Source organism: Thunnus thynnus, chromosome 20 (assembly GCF_963924715.1).
Source record: "Thunnus thynnus chromosome 20, fThuThy2.1, whole genome shotgun sequence".
Classification (NCBI taxonomy): Eukaryota; Metazoa; Chordata; class Actinopteri; order Scombriformes; family Scombridae; genus Thunnus; species Thunnus thynnus.
This window is the reverse complement of record NC_089536.1, coordinates 13726424-13741912: the sequence shown is the minus strand read 5'-3', so window position 1 is coordinate 13741912 and position 15489 is coordinate 13726424. Positions and strand designations below refer to the sequence as shown.

The window sequence follows — 15489 nt, the reverse complement described above, 5'->3', positions numbered from 1 at the left end:
CCCCTGTTGGATTAACAAGACAGTTCTTTTGCTGTGGACAGAGACAAAGACAGTGGTGGTGGAGGAGTGGAGAAGAGAAAGGCCAGACCACCCTTGTTTTCAATTCATGTTGAGCCATCATGCCTGACTCACATTCACACTTTCATCATTCGCTCATGATGGTAAAATGACTGTAACATCACCTGTTGACTTTAAACTGATCTGTTTGAAGTGAAGTGAAGGCTGTACAGAGATTCAAGGCTTCAGAACTGAATGAATGCGGAACAGTATCCCTAAAAAAAGGTGAAAAGGTTGTTCAAATGCAGATTTTTAATTATCATCTGTGTATAACAAAACATAATTTTGAGCGAGAACATTCTTTCTTGACTTTGAAAAAAAAAAAAAAACCTTAACTCAAGGTCCACTTACTGGCTTTTTCTTAGGACAGGTGATGACAGCTAAGCTAGCTCCATGACAACTCAATCCACTGATGAAGACAGTAAGATGCAGCTGAAAGCTCAGGAAAAAATGAGAAACAGGTTTATTGGCAAATAGGTTTGCAAGGAATGCATACAAGGAATATGGCCTTGGTGTTGTGGTGCATAACAATCAAAACATGGGAAGTAAGAGAAAACACAACTACCACAAAAGTCATTATAAGTATCAAGAGCTGTCAGAGTTTAGTAAATGTTGTACAAGATATTGACTGAGAATGTGCAAATGTTCACAGTATAAACAGTATAAACAGTACATGTAATGTGGAAATGTAATAAAATTTAACAGAATCTACTATGTAGGTTTTAAGTCAAGACTTTTTGTTGTCAGAAAACAAAATACACATTTCTTTTTGTCTTCCGCATTCATTTTTCCATCTTAATTGTTATGAGGTTATTTCAACACAATTTTGATACAACAGTTACTGTATAAACACAAGTCTCTGCAAGGTCTACATACAGGTTAGCCTTATTTCCTGAAGTTGAAGGGCAATGTGCTTGAAATAAATACTGTACCGAGTTTGTGAAGTTTGACATTTAGTTAGAACTTTTTCTAGTTGTCCTCTGGTTGAAACTTAAATCGAATGAGAACTGAATGTTTGCTGTGGTTGTTCCAAGTATTTGGAACAGCCTGAGAGTGAGATGTGCAAACTCAGCTGATTCCTGTCAATAGCATCTCAAAGCTCCACTTTTGTGTGCCAGCCTTCTACACATACTCCCATCTAGCTCATCTCTTTTATTATGTGGTTCTGAATTACTGTACAGTAATTGTTTTGTGTCTTGTTGCTATTTCTTTCATGCATATCTCTTGTCTTGCCATTATTTCTATTTGGTTCCTAACATTTCAGGTCACACTTAAAACACAGTGGTAATCATGGCCACATAGTTTGGCTCATTGTATGTATCTATAAAAAGTTTTATATTTCATAACACTGCTTTGGCTGGCTTTTTAAAAAAAAGCCAGTTTAATATGTTATTATTAGAAAACACAGTCTGAATAGAAGGATAAGCCTAGCCGTGAACTAAAAGATTTACACTAATAAAGCTTTTCCTTATAAACACTGTTTCAGGCATTAGGCCACAAATATTCAATAGAGTTTAAGCCACTGGAAAGGAAAATTTATGACAACACACAACATAGTGAAATCTATTTGACCTCAAACATTGTAGTTTCACATGAGAAAATATCCAGTGTCCAGTGGAAATTGTTGCTTTTATAGCCCACATTCATACCCCAAACCCCTCAAACACACACAGACACACACATACACAATAAAGATAATACCCTTAATGCTCAGTAATTTTGTGTGTTTTGTGTGTGTGTTTGTGTGTGTGTGTGTGTGTGTGTGTGTGTGTGTGTGTGTGTGTGTGTGTGTGTGTGTGTGAGGGAAACAAAAGAGGGATTTAAAGTGGTCTGTATCTTTGGAGGAACTAAGGGTCACTGGCTGAAATCACAACTGGGAAAATATATACATTAGAAAGTAACAAGACACTCTTTGCTCTCTTGACATCTAATTTGCTCCATGCAAACTTATCACAGGGCCAGCTGTTGAAAGACTGAGGTAATACAGGGCAGCTCACAGGTAGGATTACAGCACCTGCATTTGAATTTAAAAAAAAAATAGCATTAATGCTCCATCAAATAGAATAAAGAGACTTGTTTCTAAGTCAGAGACCACTGCGAAGTATGTTTGCCCCTTTTATGACACTGTGTCTCCCCAGCATGAGTGGATCCAAATGTCATTTCTAAAGGCTTTGAGACCGTTCACCCTTGGTTCAAAGAGAAAGCCAAAGAGAAGTAATCACTGATTTATATATGTAGTATATGACCATCCATCAGTGCATTTGAATATACTGGAGCTCCTTTGAAGAACCTCCATTTCTTCACCATTTCTCGTACATGTTGGAAGTCCTTGGTTCTGCTCTAAGCTTCTCTGTGCTTAAGTCAGGGTGGATTGGAAACTTGGATTGACTGTAATTGACAGAAGATGGATGAGTACATCAGGTGTGTTGAAAGGGTGAGACCTATGAAAGCAACCTGTCATGATTAAATGTTGATTTATTGTTAAAACCACTGACACCCATACATCATTTTATCAATCAAACATTTATTTTCTTAACGTGGGATGAAATAAACCAGAGAAATACAAAGAACATTTCCAATTAAAGTCCGTGTTAAATGTCACCTGTGAGTATGTTTGGTGTGATCTTTAGTCCAAGTCATTTGTCAACTTACTGAAATGTGGAGAGATGTCAAACGTTCAAGCACAGGATCACATAAGGGATGTATGAGGTAGTAATGATTTTCCCTCACCACCTCACTTACTTATCAGAATCCCTCATTGCCTCATCAGCTGTGTCTCCTTTGTCCCAGCAGTCTCATCAGGAGGAACCTGCCTGTGTCAACCTTTGTGCAACCCCCCCTCTCCCTGTGTCTGCTGCAGTCAGCCTACAGAAAGAGTATCATTAACCAGCATCACATGACATCACAAAACTACCACCTGCCATGTCCTCGCTGTAGTTTATCTTGTAACTAACCGTGACCTCTGGACTTGCTCTTGTGTTACTCAACCACAAAATCGCCATTATTGTCTGAGCTGCAGCTTGCATGACATGATCAATTGCGTGCGTGTGCGCCTGTGCCCAAGAAAATACAAAAGCATCAGCAGGGAGGCGACTTAACGCAAAAAAAAAAAAAAAAAAAAAAAAATCGGGTGCGCGTCATGCGTTTTAATCATCTTCTGGAGTATGTTATGTTACTCCGCTTGACATTCCTCTCATACCTCCACCCGGTCACGGATCTCCCACGGGGGTGCGCGGTTGTTTAGGCAGAGAACTTCCATGAAAAACCAAGGCTGTAAAAGCACACAGTACAGTACACCATCGGTCTTTTTTGAGAAAACTATACTATCTGCATGAATGCGTAATGAGGTTATATCGATGCCATTGTCTTTATGTCAGTGTTTAAACATTATTCAAACATAATTTCTTGTGTTTCTAGCTGATCTGTGGATGAAACGTAGTTAGACAGACTTTTTATACAATAGACTGAATCCACATTTCTGACAGGATTCTCACCTTTCCAAAGATTGCGAGGTTCCCTGTTGTTTTGAGTTTTTTTTGTGTGGCAAAGTTAAGGTTTAGATTAGGAGGCGCCAAAAGTATATTGATGCGACACCTCCCTCTCTCAATGTAACAACTCAAGTCAAACTCTTACGCAATTTATCATAGGACTCACTATGCTGTATGTTTGGAGGAGCAATTAACGCGTGCGGTTTACTGTCGCTGCAGTCTGGATGCTGCAAACTGGGAGGAGGTGCGGTGTGGAGCAGATTAGGAAGAAGAGGAGAGCGCTGTTGTTCCGTCACAACTCGGCTCTGTCTAGCCCAGTCAGTGTAGGTTATTCGTCGAAAACGGGAGCGCCGGGCTGCATTCCACAGAAGTTGCTGCCCCATCACTCCTGACAGCAAACTTTGGGATTGTTTGATTTTATGAGAGGAGAAAAGCGAGAGATAAGAAGGTGAAACAGCGAGGGAATGGAGAAGCACAAAGGTAAGAGGAGGAATTTAAACTTTGTGTCATTTACAGGAACTTCTAACCCTCGGCTCTCTCCATGACATTGTTGACAACGCATCCTGACGGGCTATACTCAAACTCTCTCTGAAAATGCTACTTCAGAATAGCAATTTTCAGAAAAATACTCGACTAATAATAATAACTAATAATCGACTGTTTATTTATTTATTTTTTCTACATGCAGATGACACATGAATCCACCCATGACATTCCTTTGATTTTGGATACATGAGATTCATTTGCATGTTGCCAGCAGCCTGGATGTGCTATTTCTGCTTTTTTTTTTCAGTTTGCCAACACAAGAACAAACATGTACATCTTCTGAGACATTTATTCTTGTTCTGGTTGGTCTGTGCTGCAAGAACTCATCGTTTTACTGGTCACCTGACATTAATAATCATTTTTAAAAGTCCCCTGGTGGTGGGTTCCTACTTAAAATGCACAGGCTGTCTTGTCAAATAAGTTGGCTGCCTTTGGGCAACTGTGCTGCATCAAACCGAAACCACTTAGAGTTGAATGCACTCTGTTTCACCACTGAGGATATGAAGATGTGTTGCTTATCCCTGAACCGCCTCCCTTCCAAGTGGGCTCCATAAAATAGTTTACACTGTGGCCACTGATAAATTCCAATAGCAGCAACATTGTTCTCACAGCATACCTCAAATTCCTGTGGTTATTTGTCCATGAGGGATGAGCAAGGCCATTTTAAAACTTCCCGATTGACATAAACAAAGAGCCAAAATGCTGAAATCTTCCTCAGTCAACCATGAGCTGCACCTCACCTTGCTGTCTGAACATCAAAGGTAACGTCAGAAGCTACTTAGAGGGGAGGTTCGTTATCTTTGGACCTGATGGGAGAAACATGATTGTTCTACACGTCCTCGCCTTCACTGGTCCGGCTGAGAAAACAATGGCATCTAGTCTAACTGGAATGGAATCACCACAATTTGAAAGATTGCAGTCTTGTTGCAACGTTTCGGTCCTCCAGCTGACTAGACAGCCCAGTTTGTGTACTCCTACACTCTTTCTGGCTCTCTCAGTGTAAATAGACAGTGTTGTAAGCTGCCAAATGCATGCAGAGGTGTTCTGTGTATAATTAACCTGTGAGCGGATTTCATTAGCTATGTGGAGGCCTCAGATTGGTCTGTGCTCAGTTCAATCATTCGTTCGGTCACGTGTCGAGCTGAAACAGCAACAAACAGGTATTTATCAAACAAAAAATAAAAAATTTCTGGTTTCAGCTTCTCAAATGTGAGGATTTATTGATTTTCTCTGTTTTATATCATTTTAATGTATTTAAAATTGGTATGTTGGTTGGACGACACAAGTTATTTAGATGCCAGTTTTGGCTTTGGTAAATTGTGATGGGCATTTTTATGACATTTTATAGACTTAATGAATGATGAATTAATCGAGGAAATAAAATTAATCAATAATTAGCCCTAAGCTCATGCAATATCTCTGTATACATTGATAAGATTCTGACAAAATTTAAGGGAGTGATATGTCTCACTGTGTTTCAGCATTTATGAGGTTGCACTGATTGTCCACCAGGGTAGCTACACTGTTCACTTGATTTCTGTTTGTTAAAACTAGGTGGGCTGGGACTGCTTGAGTATGTTTCAGTATTTTAAAACCTAAAGTGCTTAGCAAAGATGAGCATTGATTTCTTTACAATCAACTAATCAGGCTTTGAACCCTACCTGTAAGGAAATGATTGCACTTTTCAAATTACAATGACTGGATTAAGAGGGGAGATTCATTTACAAGCCAAAGATATTTTCAGGCTAAGTAGGGAGAAACACGAGTAATGAGGATGTAATTTATTAGAGAAAGGGAGAGCTGAGGACAGGTAGAATGAACCTTGCACCTGAGAGTTACATAGTGCAGAGAATGAGCTGGTATGAAGGGCAGAAATGAAGGCAGGAGTTTACTCTTCTGGCAGCTGTATGCAGCAGCACCAGGACACTGAATTAGATACTAACAGCCACAGGCTGTTAGTGGAGGGGGTACAGTAAGGGGGAACCTGAGAAAATTTTCAGGGAGGCCAGTGACAAGGCAAGGCATTGTTTAGTATTCTGGATATGCTCCCTGTTTCTCAGACCTGACTCATGCAGGTTTCATTCCTGCAGCAGCTCATGTCACTGATTCTCACACCTTCTGCCAGAAACGAGGATCAAATTAAGGAAACCACCTGAAGCAGTGTTTTGTTTGAATGACCTTTTGGGTCGTGATGGGACATGTTTGAAAATCATTACAGTCGGGGATGTATTTTGGCAGCATTGCCAAGAGATGATTAGACCACTTTTTTATGCAATTATTGGCCCATTGGTCACTTTGCCCAGCAGCTAATCACCACTCCACATGCTAATGTTTCAACATAGAAAATGTTGAATAGTCACACTGTCAAAAATATTTATAGTTTTCTCGCATGGCTTTGTTTATGCGAACTGTCCCAGTAACTCTTGATTACCCCGAAATATAATGAAAGCATCACATACATTTCAGAATGATATCCTACAACGGAAACCTATATAACACACATATTGTAATAATTAAAAGTACAATTTCCTTAAATATTCCCATAACCCTTGGAATGGAAGCATACTTGTTTATTTTTTTGCAAGAGCTTATCCAGTATTTATTATCTTCCTTTCCTTGTCAATCAGTGCCCTTGCTTGTTTTGCTTTCCATGTTATTATGGATCCCAGCAGTTTCTGAGTAAAGCACTGTGCTGGCTTCACATTTTATACAGCTGGGTTTCACTCAGAAAAGTGTCAGGACCTTTGATGATGGTTCCTTTTCTTTTCCTTCAGCGTCAGCCGTCTTTAACAATAATCTGGTTCTGTGATCAGTGCCAAAATAAAATAGAAGACAAATGGAGGCCGACTGACAGACTTGGTGATGGCCTTTTTGTGAAATAGTGGATCACTGAGTTGACACACATGCAACTAAAAACTATACAAACTTAAAATGTGCTGTTTTGGTACCCAGTGAGGAATGCCACAAAATCACCCATTATTAGCTATGGCTTGTCATGAAATTTGGTACAGACATTCATATCCCTCAGAAGATGAATTGTAAGAACTTTGGTGATTCCTTAGCTTTTCATCTTGCACCATCATCAGGTCAAAATATGAATCTGTCCAACACTTTGGTCTCTGACCAAATACCTGCAAAACCTTCCCATCAACCTCAGCTTTGTGTTTAGTGCTCATAATTGTGCTCATTGCTAATGTTAGCATGCAAACTGTAGGTGAACATGGTAAACATTATACCTAATAAACATCAGCAATTTATGACACAAGAAAAATAAAAATAAATAAATGATGATGATTAATTAAAAATAAATACTAAATAAATAAATAAAACAAAAATTAATGAAAAAATGTGGAAATAAATACATTTAGAAATAAATAAATTAGTATGAAAATAAATAAATAAATAATTTGCACATTTATTTATTCATTCCCTTTGACAAAATTAAAATGTATTCATTTATTTTTAATCCATTAATGAGTTATTTAGTTCCTGTTTTCACTTTTGGGCCCTCATACATGTTAGCATTGTCACTGTGAGAATGTTAGCATGCTGATGTTCAGCTTAAATCAATGCAGTGACTGAATACAGCCTCATTAATAGAAATATAGTCATGTTTTCATTATAAATTGTTAAAGCACACTAAATAGTTTGTAATATTTGATGATGCAGTGAAAAACTTAAACTTGTTGCTTTAAAGTTGTTTTCACATTAAGTGGTATTCTAGCTGGTGTTTCAGAGCTTTGGGTTTACTTCAGTGACCATGTCAATTAAAATGAATTCAGTGCAGTCAAAATAAATAATGTTTGACTAATCTAAGCTGAAATGAGAGTAAAGGTGCTTTTGTGACAGTGAGTCAGTCAATGGGTTTAGTGGGTTTGACCTCCCATGAGCTCAGCAAGGACAGGCTAAGATGTAGGCCATCAGGGCTGGCATGAGCTCTGCCGCTTCACTTGTATGTGTGTCATGGGGTGTACTTGCCAACGGGGAGCAAGTGTGAGTGCGGGTAATTCAGGAAGCTGGACTGGGCTATAAAAATGATGAAAAGAAAGACGGTCTTCCTGCTCTGTGGCAGTCGGGTGCTCCATGTGAGTTCAGCCCTTTTCGCCCTCTGGGTCCTGCTCTTGTTCATTTTTCGACACATCAAACGTGGCTTTGTTTATTGGATACAGGAGCTCTGGATCAGACCTGTATTGTGATTTACTTTTTCTCACCAGGTACTCTTTTGAAGGAATACAGGAGAACAGAAGCCTACACACTTGTAATCATGCACATGTGCACACTCACTAGTTCGTACTCTCCCTGCAGCCCTCCTGGCCACTTATCTGTGGGATAATAACTAAGCAGAGAAGGTTTTATGTGGGTGACTCTGAGGCGGCATTGGTAGTTAGTTTTTATTTGTCAGCAGTTGCTTCTAGTCTGTTGCTTTCTTTCTCATCAAGCCAAGACTGTGGAGGCTTGTAAAGCTTCACTTTTACTTGAAACATGAATTAGTTTATCACACATATTATATCCTAATTGAAAAATGACTGATGGTGAATGCCCACACAAAGGGATATATACATGTATGCGCACACCTCTCACACCTCAGAGCATCTAGGATGCAGTCTTTGACTGTTGGTGAGATCCTGCAGCGCAAGGAAATGTTTTTGGGGAAGAAGAGAGGGATGTAGGCAGTGTGCTGCATTAAGAGGAGATGGCCCCATACAGAGTCTCTTCTGCCTCATGGCCCAGGGCAGACAGATTTTTCATCTTTGTGTCTGTTTGTGAGAAAAAACAGAGAGAGGAAGAGAGTCTTTTGAACAACTAGTCTGGAATCACAATGTTACTATCATTCCCTCATGAAGAAGATAGCCAACTTATCTATACTGTTGAATCAGTCGCATTGAGTTTACGGCATGTACTCTGCTCAGATAATCCTTTTAGGATGCTTTGGTGCAAAAATATCTTTAATCCTGCATTAATTTATTTTTTTGTTTTTTGTCATTTGGGGCAATGCAAAAAGCTTTAAACACAACATTGACGTATTATCACATTAAGTTGAACCATGGTGTGGTGTGATATCACCCATTGGTTTGCAATGGAGCTGGTTTGAAGGCCAGACTTGCTGCTTATTGTTGGCGCCATCTTTTCCGTTTAGAGTCAGGACCTAAATAAGGAGTACGGGGTGTTGTGTTTCACGCTCTGGAAAAACATCCCGCTACCTCAGACCGAAGCGAACACTAGCTTACTGGGAACACTGAGCAGTGCACAATTGGGCTAACATTAGCTACTTTAGCTGAATTTTGCTAACAGGTGCTAACTTCGAATGAAGCAATCATTTCCAAATCATTTCCTTATTAGAGGTTGATTGAAACCACAATGAGTCATTGAAAAACAATATTTACTTAGTATTTCTAAAGAAAAGATGTGTAAATAGGAGCTAGGGACTTTTTGGAACCAGTATCTGGCAGCCATCCGTGGCCTTGCACTTTAACTTACTTCTGCATTGGCTTCAGCCTCAAGCCGAGGTAGTTGCAGCTTGAGCGAGACTCAACCAAAACTGTAAAGGTTCTGGCTGTAAAACTAAAATAATAAGAAAAAGGCTAAAACTGCAGAGTTTGGTGATAACTCTCTGGGGGTGCGTCACTGCGAGCGATTCAACTTTTCATTTTACACATAGTCATTTTATCCGTTGTTAATATGAAAAAAATAAGAACAGCTTTAAGAGGTCATATTTTAAACTTTCACTTTTCATTTATGTCACCAGCTCACACCCTTCACGAAAAGTCACTGGCTTTCGACATTCTGCTGTCTTGAAAATGCTTTTTTTCAGCATTAACATTCCAGTAAATTAAAACTGTCATGCAAGTTGAGCCAGCAACTCCTCTTCAGTATCTGAAAACATATTTTAATGAAATACCACTTTAATATCATCCATCAAGCTTTGAGAGTCTCTCTGTGTCATATCATATTAGTAAATGGCTGATTTTGTTTTTATGGAAAAGGATTCTAGCATTAACCTCTAGCCTTTATTTTCATTCTGCTCTATAATACTCACTTCCCACATGTCTGTCTTTTTTGCATACATACCCTTTCAAACACCCACCCACACACACACACACACATACACCTACACACACACACACACATGTTCACTTAGGTCACTTTTGATGACATTACATAGACTTACATTCATTTCCTGTAGACGTACCCTAACCTTAACCACTGACCCAAAAATCAGCTTTTTCTCAATTGGGGACACAGCTTTGTCCCCAATTGAACAAGCTGTCCCCAATTAACTGGTCTTTAGTCTGAAATGTGTCGTGTGCCCCCCCCCCCCCCCCCCCCCCCCCCGAAACAAACACACACACACATAAACACACGCACACATATTTACCTAGGTCACTTTTGGGAAATTTACCTAGACCATTAATTTCCTGGAGACTTACGCTAACCCCAACCATAACCACTACTTGCCGAGTAACCTTAACCTAACCCCAACCTTAGCCATTGACTGAAAAGCTGCACAACCTGTCACGAATCAGACTTAAATCTGGTGTGTGAAAGTAAGCTAATTCACACCCAACCACCACGTACATGCACACACACACACACACACACATACACACACACACACACACACACACACACACACACACACACACACAAACTTCATGTCATCATGCCTCTAAGCCGGAGTGTTGAATCTGCAGCTCGAGCCTTTATCTTCAGAAACTACAGTAACATGCATTGCATCCTAATCAAGATGAAGTTGCTCAAGTAGACCAAGGCCCCCTCCTATAAAAAAAAAAGAGATTTACTTGGATTTTGGAGCCCATTAGCATGTTTCGGCTGTAAAACTGCCTGATTTCTCCACGGGCCAAGCTGTAAGTCTGAATATAAGAGAGACAGCAGAGATCTAAAGAAAGACTGGAAAAAAGAGAAGAGTGTTCGGAAAGATAAAGCGTGAGAGGAATAAAGGCGAGATTCAATAGTTTGGGCAGAAGGAAGATGAAAGAAGAGCAACTTCATAAAGAAAGTGAAACTACATTTTATAAGTGACTCCGTCTTTACAGCTTCTTTCTGCAGTATTTGTTCTGTATGAAAATTAACGCCTTAATCTGTGGATCATCATTTTAGGATGCAACACTGTATGCATCTATGCTCACAGACTCTTTGTGGTCTTTCTTACCGCTACTATTCCCTTTTATCTTTTTCATCATATGACACTGGGGCTTCTGTTTCTTTTCATGTTGTCTCCCTTGTTCTAATCACACTGATGGAACCGGTTTAATAATTAATTGTCATCACAGCATGCCTCAAGCATATTGTACAAGCAGTGTTATTTTTTATCTGCCAAAAAAGAAAAAAAGACAGAAAAAGATACAACATTTACAGTAGCTACAGACCAAAGTGTAGTAGTGATTCTCTGTCATGTGCAGTCCTGACAGGATGGCAGGTTTGCATTTCAGTCAAACATAACTAACTCAAATCAATCCAGTGATTAGTTCCTCTTTTCTGGTTGGAGGCATGTTAAAGCTGCTGTACTGTAGTGTTTAACCAGTGTATTCTGTACACTCTCTGGCTAACACCAAACCACTAGACAGCTTCAAACTCCTCCCACAACTAATCACAAAAAGATTCCCACAGTGTGAAAAAAACAACAAAAAAAACACGCTTACTGTCACTACAGTAGTATACAATCAGCCACAATCATCTCATTTCTCTCCTTTGTGACCTCAATAGACTACAATACTGATACAGCTTTTATTTCCGGACCACTTAAATCAAAATTTGTTCCGTAGTTTTCATGATGGAGGAAATTAAGTCATGTTTGATTCATTAATTGGTAGCTTCAGAAGCTTTTGAATCAGTTTTTCCTCTGCATTGTCTATGTATGAATGAGTGCTTGGATTTAAAGTGCTGTCAGTGTCTATCCTGTCCGCTAGTCAACATTCACCTGGTGTTCCAGGTGTGAATCACCTCTTGACTAAGTTAAACCATGCTATAATTCATTCTGCAGTGTTGCTGGAGAGTAAAAACTCAGGAGGATTTTCTATAAACACCACATCCCAGTGGTTTTAAAACCCAACAACCATGAATTTATTTTAATGGTGTGAGTAAAATAATTTATAAGGAAGTAAGCGGAAAGTCTCAGCCTTTTGTCTGTCTTCACATTCTGTTTGCTCCAGGTAAATCTATGATAATGATATTTGCTAACTCTCATTCCAAGAACAATATAAAGTATTTTAGCATAATAGATGAGGCTTTTTATTTGCACTTGACATGCCAAAACCATCAACTTCCTTTGCCTTTATGTTGAAACTAAAGGGAAGGTCAACATAATGCTAGAGAAAGGGAACTTTGTACATTTACCTGTCATGTTTAAGGTCCTATCTTGCTTCCGCCCTCCATTATATTTTTACTTGTCTCTTTTGTCACTTTGTTCACTTCTTTCCAAAGTTCCTTCAGTGCTGCTATCAGACACAGACGGCCCCTTTTCTGAAGTCATCAAGTTGACACTCTCTTTTTTGTATTCAGGTTTCTACGGCAATAACACCAAAACACAGCTTGGATTAATCCAGCCATGTCCATGCAGTCCCTGCCCCACAGCTGAACTGAGCATGCTGAGGGGATACAGACCAGTGCCTGCCAATAATGATAAAATGCTAATCAAATTGGTGTTTTAATATAGGCCTCTGCCATTCTTCTGCCATTCTTACTGAAGCAAGGCCAGGCTGGAAGGAAGCAAGCATACGTGGCTCCTTTCAGTTATACATATTGACCCAAAGGTCAATGTCATTCATGTGTTTAACCCTTGAAGTTTGGTGTGAAACAGTCAAATGATGAGAAAAATTACAAGAAAAAATCCTTCTGTCTGTCAGTTTATGACTGTCTACTGAAGCAGAAGCACCTTGAATCTGTAACGGTGTAAAAAAGAACGCTATCATCTAAACATTGTGCTGTTGTGTGTGGCCACTGGTTCCAATTCTGCTTCTTGTCATCACTTCCCTTTGAGGTGGAGCTATAGCTCTTTCATTGGCAGCCATGTGATTCCAATAGATGCTGTGCACTTAGTGCTTTGTATCTTTTGATGTAACCAATCTCACAGATCTACAGTACCAATCATCAGTTTCTTTAAAATGGAATTATGTAAGTTCATTTTCTTATTTATTACAATTAATCTTTTTTATAAATATCTTTCAAAAAAAAAAGAATTTGAATGATTAATTGTTTAAGTTAACATACTTAGATGAGTACGTTCTTATTAAGTAGTTAGACAAGTACAATTTACCTACTCAAGGACTGGACTTTGTTAAGTATGTTTGAGGAGTTAAGGAATCAATGTCTGAGGAATCAACTAGGGAGCTAAACGGCTCACATCACATTCAAATAAACTGCTAATTAATTTCTATCATGAGTGAATGACAATAGTTTTGTTGTAAACAAGTTTTATGAGTTTACAAAATGCTCGCTGCAAGCATGAGGAGTAAACAGAGGGAAGGCTGATTTATTGTCCCTTCTTTACTTAATTGTAAAGTCAACATTTTTGAGTTATTGTAAATTAAACACTTTTCACTGTGTTCAGATTAACGAACAAAGAAATTATTGAAATAATGTAATTGATCAGATTAATCATGATTTCTTAACTGATTAATGTACCAACTGAAGATAGCATGCTATATAAAATAATTCAGTTATTCACTGCACTGGTCATATTGACTTTGTGTGTATGTGTATGTGTATGTGTGTGTGTGTGTGTGTGTGTGTGTAAACAAGAATAGAGATAGTCAGGAACAAGCTATTGTCGGTGTTTCATAAAGCACAGTCTGTTGCTGGACATCTCATTGGTAAACTGCTTGGAGTGAGTCTTAGTCATACAATTAGTCAAGAAAAACCGTCTGGCCTAAAGAGAGACAACAGCACCACATCCATATTGTGCCACTGTTTCCCTGCTGCCGCTGTGTCCACTGCGATCGGCATCTGGAATACAAACGCACTAAGGAGATGCACCTCCGTAGAATGAAGTCATTGAATGAATGGGCGAGTGAATGGATTGATGGTTGGTGCTGGGTGCATTAGATAGATATGCAGGCAGACAAACACAAAAGAGCCTGTTATATAAAAGTTCAGCAAGTGTAGCGTGGACTTTTTAGCCAGACGTGAAGACAGCAATGTGAGCACATCTGCAGCTATTTTCAAGCATCTGCACCACATCCCAAAATATGACTGTGATTCAGAGTGAAAAGGAAGTGTCCCAAACAGACCTCAACCAGCAGCTCCAAGCTGAACAAGCAAAAAGGCCCGCTTACATTTCAGTGGACTTTCTTGCATCATCAGATTGAAGCAATATAATAATTTAACATTTCATCTTGTTTTTGTTTTCTTTAATTCTCCACACATTTTACTTTTTTTTTTTGATCAAAGTCGTAAACATGCTTGAAAAGAGCACAAATATTACATCACTGGAAATGCATTTTTCCTTGAGCATGAATAGATATTCTGGGATTTGAGGAGTTGTTTTTAAAGTAGGACAGATGAAGAGAAATGATGTGTTAAGATGGGAGAAACATAACAAGACTGGTGCAAACCCTAGTGTATGGCTGGACTGTGTATGAAACACTAGAAGAAGTATGCCTGGCTTTGACTGAAGCCAATTTGACATAGGGCCTTTCTCAATACCATGTATGCCAAGTTCGGACTTGGCAAGTTCAAGTCGGAAGTCCAAACTTCCAAGGAAGGGAGGACACAGTAAGATCATCCTGCAATTGGAACAGCAGCATACTTGCTGACAGCAGCAGCTCAGCTTCAACAAACCTACCTAACTGTAGCTTAATAAAATTAATTTTACTATATTTATATTTATGTAAATGTGGTGATATCTGTACATATAGAGCCCCAGAGGCAGCACTGTTGTTCTGTCCAGTAAAAACATGAAGTCTCACTTTACATTCAGACAAACTAATGTGGCAGCTACAATTGTTAGATTTCATCTGTAAGACAAACATTTATCTTCCAAAAGGAATTACATCATATATCAAAATGCTATGGAGACATTAGAGCCAGTAGAAATTTACCAAAGAACTGCACAGATCAGTTCATCAGGTCATGTTCTCTCCGTGATGACCACGGATGTTGACCGGCTGAAAAGCTGAAGGGTTGGGCTGCTAGCGGCTGAGATGACCAGCCGGTGTCACCCGGTCAGCAGCAAAGTGACTGGGTGAGACCAGCTTTTAGCCTGGCTCAAAATCTCCACCATTGCTGCCGGTTGGTGCAAAATGCATTCTGGGATACTTGGCTGTCCCAAGCTTCAGTGGCCTTTGGTCGCCTTTGACCAACAAATGGTCATCACTCAGTCCATGACTCACTCAATCAGTCAGTCAGTCAGTCAGTCACGGACATTCGTGTTTATAGGACT

General features: G+C 39.3%; 1 protein-coding gene across 2 annotated transcripts in view; it reads left to right on the top strand.

Moving 5' to 3' along the window:
- The first annotated feature begins 3649 nt into the window (after positions 1-3649).
- afap1l2 (actin filament associated protein 1-like 2) overlaps positions 3650-15489 on the top strand; it is a 41306-nt gene continuing 29466 nt past the window's right edge. Inside the window, exon 1 of one of the 2 annotated variants that reach the window (XM_067576992.1) lies at positions 3650-4025. In XM_067576992.1, the coding sequence (XP_067433093.1) occupies positions 4010-4025 (16 nt within the window). In that variant the 5' untranslated portion in view covers positions 3650-4009. The remainder of the gene's footprint in view (positions 4026-15489) is intronic. The other variant, XM_067576993.1, reaches the window with a different exon arrangement.